Source organism: Pollicipes pollicipes, unplaced genomic scaffold (genome assembly GCF_011947565.3).
Source record: "Pollicipes pollicipes isolate AB1234 unplaced genomic scaffold, Ppol_2.1 Scaffold_4740;HRSCAF=5597_pilon_pilon_pilon, whole genome shotgun sequence".
Taxonomy (NCBI): domain Eukaryota; kingdom Metazoa; phylum Arthropoda; class Thecostraca; order Pollicipedomorpha; family Pollicipedidae; genus Pollicipes; species Pollicipes pollicipes.
In genome coordinates, this window is record NW_023596545.1 from 33,645 (window position 1) to 49,221 (window position 15,577).

Here is a 15,577-nt window from a genome sequence, read left to right on the forward strand (position 1 = left end):
AATTAGTATGGCCACCCAGCATTACGTGACACTTGTATTTTGCCAAAAATGCGGTAAAGATAGTATATATATATATATCTCTATCTATCTATCTTCTTTCTCTCTCTTTCTCTCTTCTCTCTCTCTCTCTCCTCTATTCTCTCTCTTCTCTCGCTTTCCTCTCTCTCTTCTCTCTCTCCTCTTCTCTCTCTCTCTCTCTCTCTCTCTCTCTCTCTCTCCCACTCTCTCTCTCCTCTCTCTCTCTCCCTCTCTCTCTCTCTCTCTCTCTCTCTCTTCTCTCTCTCTCTCTCTCTCTCTCTCTCTCTCTCTCTCTCTATATCTCTTCTCTCTCTCTCTCTCTCTCTCTCTCTCTCTCTCTCTGCATATCTAAACGACTCTTCTTGCTGCAAGCTCCATGGCGTTGATTGCGATGCTCAACTTTCGTTCGGTATACTTAGTGCAATATGCCGTAGTGAATGGCGAGGGCACATTGCGATACCCAATGTCATATCCACACAATTGTCACCTCCCTTTAAAAACTGATCTTACAATAAAGCCCTACAAACAAGTATTCCTAATGACGCTAAAGGACCATTGAACCAGGCGGCTACGCGCCACAAATTTTGGCACTGCAGCATTGCTGACTAGCCCTGCCAAAGCCACCGCTGTTCGCCAACCGCCTTGGTTTGGGCCAGGATCTTACCAACATCTCGGCCCGTGACCGACATTTAACGCCTAGTTATTTGACGTTGCTTGCCGCATTGTAAGCGGACGCGGGCCAATATTTGTGTGCGCGTGGTGCGTAATTCGTGGATCAGAACATAACTTGAGGACTTAATTAACTTGAGAGAACGTGATCAGAAGGGCATGCGTAGGCCGTATCATAACCGTCATCTGCCTAGAAAGCCGGGCCCCATTTCAGTACCTAAGCTGCCCCGGAGGACTGGTGCGGTAACTAAGCTGTCCCGGCGGACTGGTGCGGTAACTAAGCTGCCCCGGCGGACTGGTGCGGTGACTAAGCTGCCCCGGCGGACTGGTGCGGTGACTAAGCTGCCCCGGCGGACTGGTGCGGTGACTAAGCTGCCCCGGCGGACTGGTGCGGTGACTAAGCTGCCCCGGCGGACTGGTGCGGTAACTGAGCTGCCCCGGAGGACTGGTGCGGTAAGTAAGCTGCCCCGGAGGACTGGTGCGGTAACTAAGCTGCCCCGGAGGACTGGTGCGGTAACTAAGCTGTCCCGGCGGACTGGTGCGGTAACTAAGCTGCCCCGGCGGACTGGTGCGGTGACTAAGCTGCCCCGGCGGACTGGTGCGGTAACTAAGCTGCCCGGAGGACTGGTGCGGTAACTAAACTGCCCGGAGGACTGGTGCGGTGACTAAGCTACCCCGGCGGACTGGCGCCCTCATTTCAATAAACATATAGCACGAGCGTGTGCAACGTTGTGTGGGCCAATGTCCAAACCCACAAAAAGGCCGGGTCCAAGTGGCTCGTTTTTTTTGGCCGTATCCCAGGTTGTTTTCCGAAGCACAGAGCCATTGCAACATTGCAAGGGAATGCAGACACAACCTGTTAGTTTGGAGGCAAACAACAGGCGGAATGTCGCCATCAATCAACATTGTCATGAACAGAAAACAAAGCATGAATCACCATCACTCTACCCCACTCCCATCATCACATTCCTAACAACTCAACCTCGAGCACCGAGAACACTGAGAGACACTATACTCTCCTCGATGTTCGCCCAGCTCGGTTTCAGCGTTAGTATCGGGCTTTGGTTTGAGCCCACCACTCCTCGGCCGGCGGCATTTCTGCCGCCGCGGCGCCGCTGGTCGTCGGCCGCGGTTGGGCCGGCTCCGCGCAGATCGCCGCGGCGCTGCTGGCCGTCGGCTGCGGTCGGGCCGGCTCCGTGCAGGTCGCCGCGGCATCGCTGGGCGTCGCTAGCCGTCAGCCGCGGTTGGGCCGGCTCCGTGCAGGTCGCCGCGGCGCCGCTGGCCGTCAGCCGCGGTCGGGCCGGCTCCCCACAGGTCACCGCAGCACCCCTGGCCGTCGCCGCGGTCGGGCCGGCTCCGTGCAGGTCGCCGCGGCGCCGCTGGCCGTCGGCTGCGGTCGGGCCGGCTCCGTGCAGGTCGCCGCGGCGCCGCTGGCCGTCGGCCGCGGTCGCTTGCGTCACTCGTATCGTCTTGCAGGCGGCCGGAGCAATGTCGTCAGGCCGACCTGAACCCGCCGTCGCGCGCGCTGGCCGCTGGCGCGGACGGCGTCCCGGCGGCGGCTCCGGAACCACACTCCGCACCGCCTGCACGCCTCAGTTAGCGGATCGTGCAAAAAGCGTCCGCCAGCACGTTTTCTTTCCAGATGCAAGGTTAAAACAGAAGGCTCCCAGAAGGACCGAGGCTCGACAACAAAAAAGCCTCGTGCAGCTAAGCCATTTCCGAATAATGTCAACATAGGAATTGGTTATTTCCAAGATATCGGAAACAACACCGTCGTCTTGCGCATTTCGGCCAGAAGGCTGTCGTCATGCATGTCAGATGCGTCACGGAAGTCGGCCCGCTTAGTATTCGTTTCATCATGCCACTGCTTATCTGGTGGGGCGACTGGAGGTAGCTACTAATCCAGCCAATATTTGTTACAGCTGACTTGACCATAAGGCGAGGCGTTTATTTAATGGTGTCCTCGGGCAATTTAACAGTTCTTTGGTGTATTCGTCACATCACTGCTCCTTGTCATGGTCAGACAGGATGTTCTTGGACATCTGAAAGTTTGGTAATCACCGTATATCTGATGCGTCTTAGTCGTACCGGAAGTGTATTATCCCTCGCACAATACAATTTCGATGAGATAAGCCACTGGTCTGATGTTGTTTGCTCATGAGCTGCGTGACGAAATTCCTTTCACCTAGAGACATATTTCAAGAGTACGTCTGCATTTAAATATTCGGCGCGCTTTGATACTATTATTATCCCAAAAACATTTATCAATATCAAGCCTACGTACATTTTGCACAAATTTGGTCATTTTCTAAAGCTTGAAAGAATGGAGAACTTCTAAGACCTATCATGACCTTGTGGAAAGCCCGAGGGAAGTGTTTAAGCTGCAGCTCTTCACTGTCAGAAGTATTTCGACGAGCGAGTCCGCCAGCGGGGAGCAAGTACCTTCTCTCCCGCTATCTCAGGATACAATTTTCGTATCGGAAACTTCCGAACGGCGACTGATAGCTCTAGTCCATCCCCCCGCCCCCAGAAATTAGAACATCGACGTGTGTCACGTAACCCGTGACGTCATAGGTCGACCAAAATATCTGAAGAATCAACAAGCTCACTAAACTGCTTCCGGGACGTCCAGCACCCGCAGTCATGGTCACAGGCCTTTGTAACGAGCGCTATTGTCGACATAGGTTTGAGAGGAATCGAGGGTCGAGATACGTCAGGTCAGGTCAAGGCCAAGCAAAGCTAGGGTCAGGCCACCCCATTGCTCACGATTCTTCTTCGTCTTTTGTTTACATGATCCGTATTACCGACTTGTTTGCTATGTGGTACCTATGTGGTATGGACTTGTTTGCTATGTGGTACCTACTTGTTTGCTATGTGGTACCTATGTGGTATGGACTTGTTTGCTATGTGGTACCTACTTGTTTGCTATGTGGTACCTTGTTTGTATGCGTATAACCTATGCATTCATCGTAGATCACCGGGACAACGCCTCTTAATTCGATTCCCAAACGCTGATATCATATGACCTATCGCGGGAACTAGTGTGACCTTGTGCACCACGATTGATGCTTACTGGCAAAAAAAGAGAAGGAAACTGCGCGTTGCTGCCTGCATAATTAACACAACCATGAAAGCCTTCACGGCGAGCGGGAGTTTTAGTCTCCTGTGAATGCGCGGCCAGGTTAATGAAAATAATTCCATCGGAAAAGCGAAAATAATCAAAACCATACCCTTCAATATTTCTGCACTCTTTGTTTCTGCGACGGAGCCCTGGAAGTATCACATTTCTGCGAGAGAATACATTAGGCCCCACTGCGTCATCCTTATCGTTACACCACACTTCCGTCAATCGCCGAACGACAGCGGCGGCTCGTGGTCAGCTGCAGGCTGATGGTGCTGTGATTTCTCAGCACGTGACACTTCTCTTTCCTTCAAGCATCCTCTCTTGCATTAAGGCCGGTGGACCATAATGACACTCAATGTCATGAACTGGAGCGTTCCAAATAATCACAAGTTTATGGCTATGAACGTTAGAATGTTTAAGGACTGCAGTCTGGCTATGCCAATTCAAAACACCCATCTGGTCATATCAACCGTTAACTCTCTTGCCCGCGTTCACTGAATGATCATGACCTCAAATGGGTTAGATTTGCACGATAAATTTATTGCACCTGTTACTTATCTCTAAACACAGAATTCATGGTCAACCAATGTATGCAGAATATTTACTTTGCATCTCCCTGAATGTAATTTCAGCACTGCTGGGTGCATCATATCTTTCCAGCGGATGTGCCTATTTAATTCTACCTGATAGTGACAAAGACATCTGAGGAAACACTCAGATGTCTTCGTCACGAGCAGAACGAATAGATATGCACGAGTTCGCTTCCACATTTGTTCTTCCCAATACATCATTACGTCCCAACATGTCTTGGCCCATGTTTCTGGGATGATCCGCCGGTCCAATCCAATGTGTGGATCAATCCATATCCCGTGGAGTTGTTCGAGGCCCGACAAGCAGCGCGTCGCACGTGGGCGTTGGCCCACCCCGGGCCAGGGGAGCTGCGGACCTCCAGGGGCAGGGGAGCTGCGGATCTCCAGGGTCAGGGGAGCTGCGGACCTTCAGGGGCGGGGGAGCTCCGGACCTCCAGGGGCAGGGGAGCTGCGGACCTCCAGGGACGGGGGAGCTGCGGACCTCCAGGGGCGGGGGAGCTGCAGACCTCCAGGGACGGGGGAGCTGCAGACCTCCAAGGCGGGGGAGCTGCGGACCTCCAGGGGCAGGGAAGCTGCGGACCTCCAGGGGCAGGGGAGCTGCGGACCTCCAGGGGCAGGGGAGCTGCGGACCTCCAGGGGCAGGGGAGCTGCGGACCTCCAGGGGCAGGGGAGCTGCGGACCTCCAGGGGCAGGGGAGCTGCGGACCTCCAGGGGCAGGGGAGCTGCGGACCTCCAGGGGCGGGGGAGCTGCGGACCTCCAGGGGCAGGGGAGCTGCGGACCTCCAGGGGCAGGGGAGCTGCAGACCTCCAAGGCAGGGGAGCTGCGGACCTCCAGGGGCAGTAGAGCTGCGGACCTATAGGGGCAGGGGAGCTGCGTACCTCCAGGGGCAGGGGAGCTGCGTACCTCCAGGGGCAGGGGAGCTGCGGACCTCCAGGGGCAGGGGAGCTGCGTACCTCCAGGGGCAGGGGAGCTGCGTACCTCCAGGGGCAGGGGAGCTGCGTACCTCCAGGGGCAGGGGAGCTACAGACCTCCAGGGGCGGGGGAGCTGCGGACCTCCAAGGCGGGGGAGCTGCGTACCTCCAGGGGCAGGGAAGCTACAGACCTCCAGGGGGGGGGGGGGGGAGCTGCGGACCTCCAGGGGCAGGGGAGCTGCAGACCTCCAAGGCGGGGGAGCTGCGTACCCCCAGGGACGGGGGAGCTGCGGACCTCCAGGGGCGGGGGAGCTGCGGACCTCCAGGGGCAGGGGAGCTGCGGACCTCCAGGGGCGGGGGAGCTGCGGACCTTCAGGGGCGGGGGAGCTGCGGACCTCCAGGGGCAGGGGAGCTACAGACCTCCAGGGGCGGGGGAGCTGCGTACCCCCAGGGGCGGGGGAGCTGCGGACCTCCAGGGACGAGCTGCGGACCTCCAGGGGCGGGGGAGCTGCGGACCTCCAGGGACGGGGGAGCTGCGGACCTCCGGCAGCGCTCGCCAGCTGGCGATCTGCCCACCGATTCTGAGCTGTGCAAATCGGCCCAAATGCCCGCTCATGAGGGTTTACGGCCATCTGTGCTTTCCACGCCTTGGCAAAGCGTTTTGATGTTATCCAGCCTTATCATATTAATGCCATCAACAAATTTGTCACCAAAGGGATGCTGCAAAACGCCTGGAAAATGGCTCACGTCGTACCTGTTCACACATCTGGGGACCGACCCGACTGGAATAAATTCCCGCCTATCTCTACCCTGTCTGTTGTTTTGCCAAGAATGAAGGGTAAGGTTGTCTGCATGCAACTTATATCGTTCATGCAGGAAAGCCATATGCTTTGGCAATATCGATATGCCCACCGACACTGCCACTCCACGGATGAGGCCCCGCTCGACGCAGTCAAGTCGATCTCAGAGATTATCGGCGCGAGTGAAAAAGTGTCATCGACAACGCTCGCTTTAAACAAAGCTTTTGATAGTGTCGATCGTGGGTGCCCCGGACAAGCTAGAGTGGTATGACGTGTGCTCGGACCGATTCCGCAACTACCTGCGGGATCGGATGCAGATGATGGCGGGCGGCTCTGGCCTGATCCTCTCGTTGACCTGCGGCGTCGCCCAGGGTTCCACCGTCGGACCTTCCCTCTTCCTTATCTTCACCAACAGCCTGTCCTCATGCCTGCCCCCATGGCCGGCTCCTGTTCTGTGCTGATGACACTCAAACTCCTGGACCACTCCCCTCCCGACGCCGTCAGCTTATCCGCCTTAAGGCTCGTGCCGAAAGCCTTTTTCTGCACCTTCAGAATGATTTTTAGTCATACAGCCTCAAAGTAAGTCATGGTGGGGCTAATTTAACCATCTTTGGCATAACGTCCTCAATAAAAAAAACAAAAACCCCAAAAAACAAATCAAGCTCAAGTCTCCTTATTTGGGGCGGGGCCGCCCAATCTCATCTGTCACAGATTCAGAAAACTATCAACTTTGCGCGAGGCTCACTGTGGTACGTCCCTATGGGGATTCCTGACCGGACTCCAAATCGTTAGGGTGGCTGAGTGCGAGGAAGAGGGTGGATCAGATTACCTCAGAGTTTTAAATGGGCTGACTGAAAGCACTGTCCGCCAGCCCTCGGAGTTCTCTTTGTTCGACGCTCTCGGGTGTTCCAGAGGGAAACGAGAGCGATCGCTGCAAGAAAGCTACAGATGGAGCGTTGTAGCCTGGCAACCGCGCAAAGGTCATTTTCCTATCGGGCCGCTCGTGGGTGGAACGCCATCCGAACCACTATCACTGAGGTACGAAGTCGCGGGGCTCCTGCGTGCCATGAGTCAGCCAACATCAATGACAAAAGGTTGTCAGTGCTGTTGTTGTTTTGGATGTGTCGTGACGGTGACCATTAGTATTGTATATGTGTGAATGCCCGTCACTTTTACCTACAATGTAAAACCTGGCTGAGCTCGCAATTTTCACTTTGTGGATTAATCTTAAAAACGAACAAACATGAAGTTGTCCTGAGACTTTGGGACTGTGTGTCCTGGGTCTCTGAGACCTTACGCTTTTGGTATCTGCGCCGTCCGCTCCGGGTCTCTGGGACCGTCCACTCTGGGCCACTGGGACCGTGCGCTCCAGGCATCTGGGAACATCCATTCTGGGTCTCTGGGGCCGTGCGCTCGGAGACTGGGCCTAGCAGTACGGCTGGGACATTTCAGACCCGGCCGATGGGTCTGAGGCGACAGCCAGACGGCGCGCGACTCCTGGAGAAGCGTCACGCCAGGCTCGCTCTGAGCGCTGCGCTGACCTGACCTGACCTGACCTGATCTGACCTGACCTGACCCCCGACACTGGTCCCGCCCGTGTGTGGCCGGTAGCCGGGCGCCCCGGTAACAACAGCCCGGCCGCTCCCGGCGGGAGTCGGGACTGTGGCGCGGCGAGGCGCTGATACGGAGCAGGCGCGGCTCGGGCTCCGTCGGCCGGAACGGCCAAACAAACTGCGAGACAGGCTGAGCACACACGCTCACACCCACGCGCTGGAGCGGCGCCGGCGCCCGATCCCGGCCGCCGGCGTCGGAGGGCGGCGCCGGCCGACCGGAGCGGACCAGGCCCGCACGCTGGACCCGTCTGGAGCCGCAGACCGGGCCGGTGACCATGAGCGCCTGCCTCGGCCGTCTGGGAGCGTGGGGAGCCAGGTTAAGCGAGCTGCGTTTGTGGCTTGAAGGTTTGGCATGTCACTTCAAAAACTGCGCAAGCGAACCCGACGCACGTAGTCTCAGTCGGCGGTGCTTTGTGCCCTGTAACCTCCGTGCCCTGACTGGGCAGCTCAATGTGGCGCAGCCGGCAGTCTGCCAAGCTCACGCCTGCGTCCGGCCCCCAGGGGCAGACGATCGTTTGACTCGTTTCATGTCGCAGAGTCACCACGGGACATAAAGACGCTCACGCACATGCTCCGTAACAGGAAGACCACGAAGGATACACGGAGGGCTGCCGACCTGTGCCTCTCAGCGGTCTGGTACCCTCAGCGATGCCCGAGTAGCCACGTCTGCAAAAACGTCGGGTCTGAGGGCTCTCGAGACACGTGCTCCCGCGTGACCCACATCCTACAGACCTTGGCTGCGTTCCGCTGCCCGGTCGAAAGTCAATGAGATCTTACTCCGCTGCAATGACTGCAATTATCACATCAAAAGGCGCAGGTGCACAATAATGTTGCACGCCTCAATTGAAGAATGGTTGAGTCACACTATCTTTGCATGACACCAATTACGTATGCACCGACAGAGCTCAGTGGCGGCGTTTCATCATGTGCAAACTTCTGCTCCCTGCAGCTCTAAGTGAACTGCATTGATTCTGACTCAACACCTTTGCAGCCAAATTAACTCGGCAAACTGATCATAATTGGTGAATCTGAATCAAATAAAGGCCAGTGCAAGCGCACTTTGGAGCGGGTATACCCCACATCAGGATATCCGCAGTTTTGACGGTTTACTCTGAAGCCACGCAGAAACATCGGGACGATGGGGATCCAGCGATTCACAATGACGAATCCAAGTGATGCAGACGAACATGTCAGTGTTGTGAACTCCTCACCCACGGATTTCAAAAGTCGATAGAAATTTGGATAGGCGACTTTCTTTTCCTGCACGTGTGGATGCCACGGCAAACGTCACAGTAACTCGTCTCCAAGGAGACACGAGACCGATTCGCCATCGGCAGCGACCCTTGAGCCGACTTCCGCGATTGATAGGACTGTCATGCTGTGGTGTGACAATATGTTGTGTCATGCTATGATGTCACTGGTGCGCCATCACCACAGCGTACCATATGGTTCTTTATCAACGAGTCGTGCCAACCGACTCTTCCAAATAACGCTGCACGCTTTGCAGCGAAATGTCTGTTCTGATCCGGAACTGAATAACGTTAACGACCAATTATTTTGCAACATCCCCGATGCCATGGCGATGTATGGTTAGAGGTTCCCCCCACGGAAACACGTCAGTCCTAGCAGCTCTGCAGCTCGGTCACATCCGCGCGTGGGTGTGAGCGAGCCAGAGCGGCCACGTGGGGGCGGCCCCTGCCAGACGCCGTGACCACGGCGTCTGGCGGAGGTCACCAGGGACCCGGTATCGCGCTAGCCAAGCCGTGGACGGGCAGCCGCGTGACGAGGCCGCGGCAGCCACGCCTTAGAAATACCCGGGTAATTTTGGACCAGTCCAGCTGAATTACGGCACGGGCTTCAGCCGAACGCCCGTAAACATTGCCGCATTCAAACGCCAGTTGAAATGATGCCGATGGTTCCATCAGATCTTCGTTCGACTCTGAGAGAAGTCAGGTTGACTTTGGAGTCCGCTTTTTGCTTAGTCCAGGCGGCGCTGACGAAGATGATTGATGTTCGTGTTATGGGTTAGAGCTGAGTCAGTCGTATCAAATGAAATTATAGACCAGTCGGCTCAAATGCAAATGCAAATGGCATCATGTTTTGCCATCTGCTAATAAGCGGCCAAAAGAATGCCGGATGCGTTGCCGCCTGCTTATCGCGCATAGTCTGTCACAGCTCTGGTTGTCCTGGGTGCAGTGCTAAGTTGGAAGCATGACTGCATGATTCCGACCACTGAAAGGCTTATTCTCGACAGACAGTGATCCCTCTGAGAGACTGCAGCATAGTCCCAGACAGACAGCAACCCTTCTTGCAGACCACGGTCCCATGGAAGACAGTGACTTAAGCAGACATCGCCCCCGCCCCGCGACAGAAAGCTATTCTCCCGCCCTCGACAGAGGACCGGGGACCAGCGAACCAGTCAGACGGGCACCAGCCAACAGCCGTCCGGTCCCGACGGCCGGCCACTGAGACGTGCTCAGCTGGTGGCCACCAGATGACCACCACTGGTGGGCAGCCGCCGGCCTCGCCACGGTCCCACATGGACCCGAAGAAGGTCCGTCGGGCCGATCCCGCCGGCGACCGCACGCCTACATGGTCCTGGCGACCGCCCCACCAGACCATACCGCACACTCGCCAGACCGTACCGCACACCGTCCGGGCCGTACCGCACACCCTCCGAGCCGTACCACACTCCCTCCGAGCCGTACCACACACCCTCCAAGCCGTACCGCACTCCTTCCGAGCCGTACAGCACACCTTCCGAGCCGTATCGCACACTTTCCGAGTCGTACCGCACACACTCTGAGCCGTACCGCACACCCTCCGAGCCGTACCGCATACTTTCCGAACCGTACCGCACTCCTTCCGAGCTGTACCGCACACCTTCCGAGCCGTACCGCACACCTTCCGAGCCGTACCGCACACCCTCCGAGCCGTACCATACACCCGCTGGGCCGTACCGCACACCCGCCAGACCATACCGCACGCCTACTGGCAACACGACGCGGCTCACACAGCGCCGACTGTGAATGGCGGCGGAGGGGCCGGCCGGTTCATTGTTCCCTGGTGTAATCAGTGTACGTCACAGCCTTGCATTGGCGTCAGAGGCGTATTTGGCGGCGCCTGGGGCGTGCGAATGCCGCAGCCGCCGCTTGGCGACTGCCGCGCACGGTCGGCGGGGTCTTCGGGTCCGGCTTAATTTGTTGGCAAGGGTGGCGCGGTTGTTTAGTCTTCACTCAGTTATGACTGGTCCAAAGGTTTGTTCATACCGATTTGATAAAATCAAGCCGTCACCTATCACACGAATTGTTTTTCGCAAACACCATCCTTGTCCAGCACGCTGTGCAGACGGGGCCATGCGATAGGCAAGTGAGGTAAGTTATCAGTGTCGAGGACTTTGAGGGCGACATTGTGGCGTTATCGCTTGACGCACATGCTCTTCTCGTAATTTATAAACGCATCAACGCTGAAATGACGAGTTAGTTTCTTTTAGTGTTCTCCAGAAAAATCAACATGGTAAGCACCCGAGAGGTCATGTTTAACACGCGCCCGGGTGGCCGGCTACATACCCTTCGCCCCGGGTGTGGGGGTCAATTTGATCCCCCTGAGATCTCGGGAACTAAGAGAGGTAGAGACACCAAATTCACAGGGTGTGTTAAACTGTACGTGAACTTACTCAGGTCAAGGGTTGAGATTCCTAGATCATAACATTTGTGTCAAATAAGGTCAAACAAAGTCGAATTCCGGGTTGGTCCCCAAAGTGCCCCCAGAACCTACATAACTGTTTCTAAGAAAAAGGTCATATGCTCATGTGAGGGCAGTGACCTTATTGGCCTTTTGAAGATCATGGTAACCAAAATCATACAAGACTGCCCTGAGTTTTGCATTTGAATAAGCGACAAAGATAACGCTAGGCGGTATGTCTCCGAGAAAAAATGTTGACCTGGGTCATTTTGGGTCAATGACCTATTCTGAGCTCTAAGAAGTCCATGGAAGATGCATAATGCAGTTCCTGCAATTAATAAATTCGAAATGAGCACCAGAAACTATCCCATACAGCAAGCTCTTGAGTAAAAAAACAGGTAAGTTTTGACCTTGGTCAACTTTTATACCTGACCTTAGGTCAACGCAATTTGCTCATTTAATATTTGTGGTGCCTGAGAAGCATCTCAGAGATTATGGCTTCGTCTAACACTCCGTTGTCGCATCAGATTGAGCGATTCCCTATAAATTGGCTTCGCTGAAACCGTGACCTGACTTTGACCTACCATAGGTCAGAGACCCGATAAGGAATACCTAAATTGTTGATTCCAAACGATCCGCTATTTAATTTTCTAGAGCTATGGAAAATTTGGCGCGGCTGCGCCGCGCCGTTCGGAAACCATTCCGGAAAACCTTCGGGAGTGGGAGGGGGGGGGGGGGGGGGTTCAATCTGACCCTCCACTCGAGCGCGTGTTATGGAAATGTTCCACATTACAAGATATTGAGACAAGGATCAGGTAACGGAATAAGCTCGCCTCTAGCGAATGGTGTACTTTTAAGTGAAAAATACTGCTGTATATATCATACTTTCTTTATTTCGTAAATATGCTCCTCAACACATCACTGTTTGATTGCGTCATGGAACATTTGTAGGACGTTCAAGGTGTTGCCAAACTGGCCGTGCGAAATATCCACTACGGCACCCACTGTACTCCCGAGAGGTGGCCTTGGCAGTGCTGGAGGTGTTTGCTGGGCCAAATATCGCCATGCGCTCCTGTTTTGGCCCTTTCTCGTGGCGTTTGTGCATAGGTGTCCGTGGTTTTATATCATTAACCTGCATTCACATGGTTGTTTATGATGCCGCTCTTAAGCCAGTCTAATTCCCTCACGACTAGCACCACTGTCCGATTCCTGTCTGGTGTAGCACAAAAAACGATCCGACCCTCTTATCTTCCTTTTCTTGTTTTATCCTGAGCCTTAACAACGTCCCGCTTGTCGGGGGCAGGCTGCATGCGTCAGCCACGAGTGGACCGAGAAGCCCATGAAGGGGACCCCGACCGGGAGCCCTGCACACACTCCGAGTGGTCCCTGCGCGGAGCAAGTCACGGCAGTTGGGGTTCAAGGCGCAAGCATTCCTGCCCCACCGTGCTCCATTCTTCTCCATTCCATGAACTTGAAATTATCACCATTGGCTGAAAGGGCGCTAGTCCAAGTGGGCGTGTTTAAAAGCTGCACTGAACGCGTTGCATTGGTTAAGGGCAAATTGAAGTCCGTTGATGTCAGAAATGGTGCTGACGTACGCCAGAAAAGAATAACTCCGTGATGACATTTTTCTTGGCTTTGGCTATTGCATAACCAGTAAGGTGGTAGTATTAGCATAACGTTTCTGTGACACAATGCATGCCTTGATACAATGTGACCTTTCTGTGACACAATGTGACCTTCAAATAGTCTGCTCGAAGCAGTCTGCACAAGTTTGTGGGCGTCAGCACAGAAACCAAGGAGTTTTAAATAAAAAAGGCAGGGCTGTGATCTGTACCAGATGATCTTCAAGATGGTACCTTGATGCAAAACCCTATACAAAGACATCAGGAACGCAAGATAGCTACTTGTACAGAAATACTGATAGATACTGATTGATAGATACACCCCGTTAAGTACTTGTACAGAAATGTAAATTCCTGCTGTACCTGACGATAAAAATTACTGGATCCGTCGTCCATGTGATATAAATACGCATCGGTCTAAGCCCATACATTCAGCCACTTACGCGGGTGAAACAAGGCACGTAATATGAAAAAACTTTTACTTCAGTAAACAAAGCACGGCGTAATCAGCCGCTCGTTCATAAGTCTAAGCGGTTTTATTACTTGACTCAGTTTTAACCCTATCACGGATTTCAGTCAATCCCTTTCAAAATGAAACTGAACTTCAACACAAGCCATCGGTCGGAACAAAAACAGCACGCATTTTCGAAGGCATTTCAAACAGCGTGAAGCATTCTCATCCGCAGGTGTCCAAGCAGGCGGCCGCGGCGGTGGGGTGCGCGCCGGTGACTCCGCCGCCGGCCGAGCGCCGGCCGGTGCGGTGCAGCGTCAGAGGAGCCGCCGCCGGCGCCGGTGGCACAATCGGCCCATTACCGTGACCACCAGCTCGGCGGGTCAGGCCGGGCCCCCGGCAGTGGCCGGCCGCCCGGGCACCGCGCGGGACCTGCAAAAGAATGGAGCGGCGGGCGCCGGGCTCGGCCGCACGTGCAGTACTCACAGGATTGTGGTGGAGGCAGGCACCTGCGGCAGCTGCTTCAGGCCCAGGAACATGCAGCGCACGGTGGTGCGGAAGCACAGGCAGCGCGGCGGGCAGTTGACCTGACCCAGGGTCACCGGCACCAGACCCAACAGCAGAAGCAGTGCGGCGGCCCACACCGTCGCCATGACAACGCCGCGGCGCGTGTGTCCAGTCTTGGAGGGGTCGGTCACGAAGCTCCTAGCTCATCGCCGACCGGAGCGCACCGTCGCCTCTCCCCGCCCCTCGCTCCCCTCGGCGGTGAGCGTCGCCAGCGACTGACGCGGCTCACGCTCAGGAGCCGCGGCCGGGCCACACGCCCCGAGTCTGCCGACGGCCCAGCAGCGCCATCTGTCGCCTCTTATCGAGACTCTAGTTGGTAACCTGCACGGCTGACGCGTGACGTGCAACCTGCCCTTCACCCCTACCTGACGTGCAGCCTGTCCTTCACCACTACCTGACGTGCAGCCTACCTTCCACTCCTACCTGACGTGCAGCCTGCACTCAACTCCGCGCCTGACGTGCAGCCTGCCCTCCATCCCTACCTGACGTGCAGCCTACCTTCCACCCTACCTGACGTGCAGCCTTCCTTCCACCCCTACCTGACGTTCAGCCTGTACTCGACCCCGCGCCTGATGTGCAGCCTGGTTGGTGTCACATCCACCCCGTCCAAGTGTCACCACAGCCACCTGAATGTCTCCTTCACTCTCTCCTACGCGTCACTTCCACCACCACATGGGTGTCACCTCTGTGACCCTCTCCCGCTGCTCATGTCCTGAGTTTCCATGGACCTTGGACCTTGTACCAGCCGCCATCAAAATATTCCATACCAAAATAACCCAACAAATGTCAACTTTCCCCACTCATATTTTGTCAAAACATGACAACGCGTTCACGGGGTTGCATTAGTTTTGCAGGATAGTTGTGCAATACTTAAATTGTTTAGGGCCAACGTCATCGAGTCTCAGCCTTGGACATTCCCAGAGGTCACGCTGCGTTTCTGTCGCTGGCGGTTCAAGATTTATAGCGAAATGATCCGGATCGCTATGATTTTCGTATCAGTGGTTTTACCACGACGCAGGAAAATCTGTAGTTCGCTCTAACTTTTCATTCTTTGGGGCGTTTCAACAGTTTGAATAGGGCACGATGGCATGAGATCTCGTGGCATCGTGTCACCTTGCATGACCTTCCTGCACATGTGGGATATCGAAAGTACACTTCGAGTCCAAACACATTTTGATCAGTTGCTTCACATGACGACAAGAAAACGGATTTCTCCTCTAATCAACCTTTCGATTCCCTTGTAAAACAACAACAACAGCGAAAAAGGTTTGGATGCTGATGGGAGCAGCACCTCCGTTCGTCTCGTGACGCGCTGGAGATTCCGAGATGCGGTAGATGGCATTTAATTAGATTAGCGATTCTGTGCGAGGAACTTAGCACAATATTTGTGGTATGACGGCATATTCAATGCCGTACTTATCGTCAAGTGCAGGTTAATGTAAAACATTGTAATTCTATCTCGTAATCGCCATTTCAGTGTCATATGTAAAATGCACCTGTAAGGTGTCAGAGAACACCTATGTG

The 15,577-nt window shown here is 55.0% G+C and overlaps 1 protein-coding gene across 1 annotated transcript in view; it reads right to left on the reverse strand.

Moving 5' to 3' along the window:
* Positions 1-14,255, reverse strand: part of LOC119098817 (peroxidasin-like) — a gene marked incomplete at its 3' end in the record, with an annotated part of 47,028 nt that extends 32,773 nt beyond the window's left edge. Inside the window, exon 1 of the mRNA XM_037221864.1 lies at positions 13,973-14,255. Within this exon, the coding sequence (XP_037077759.1) occupies positions 13,973-14,139 (167 nt within the window). The remainder of the gene's footprint in view (positions 1-13,972) is intronic.
* Positions 14,256-15,577: the final 1,322 nt, after the last annotated feature.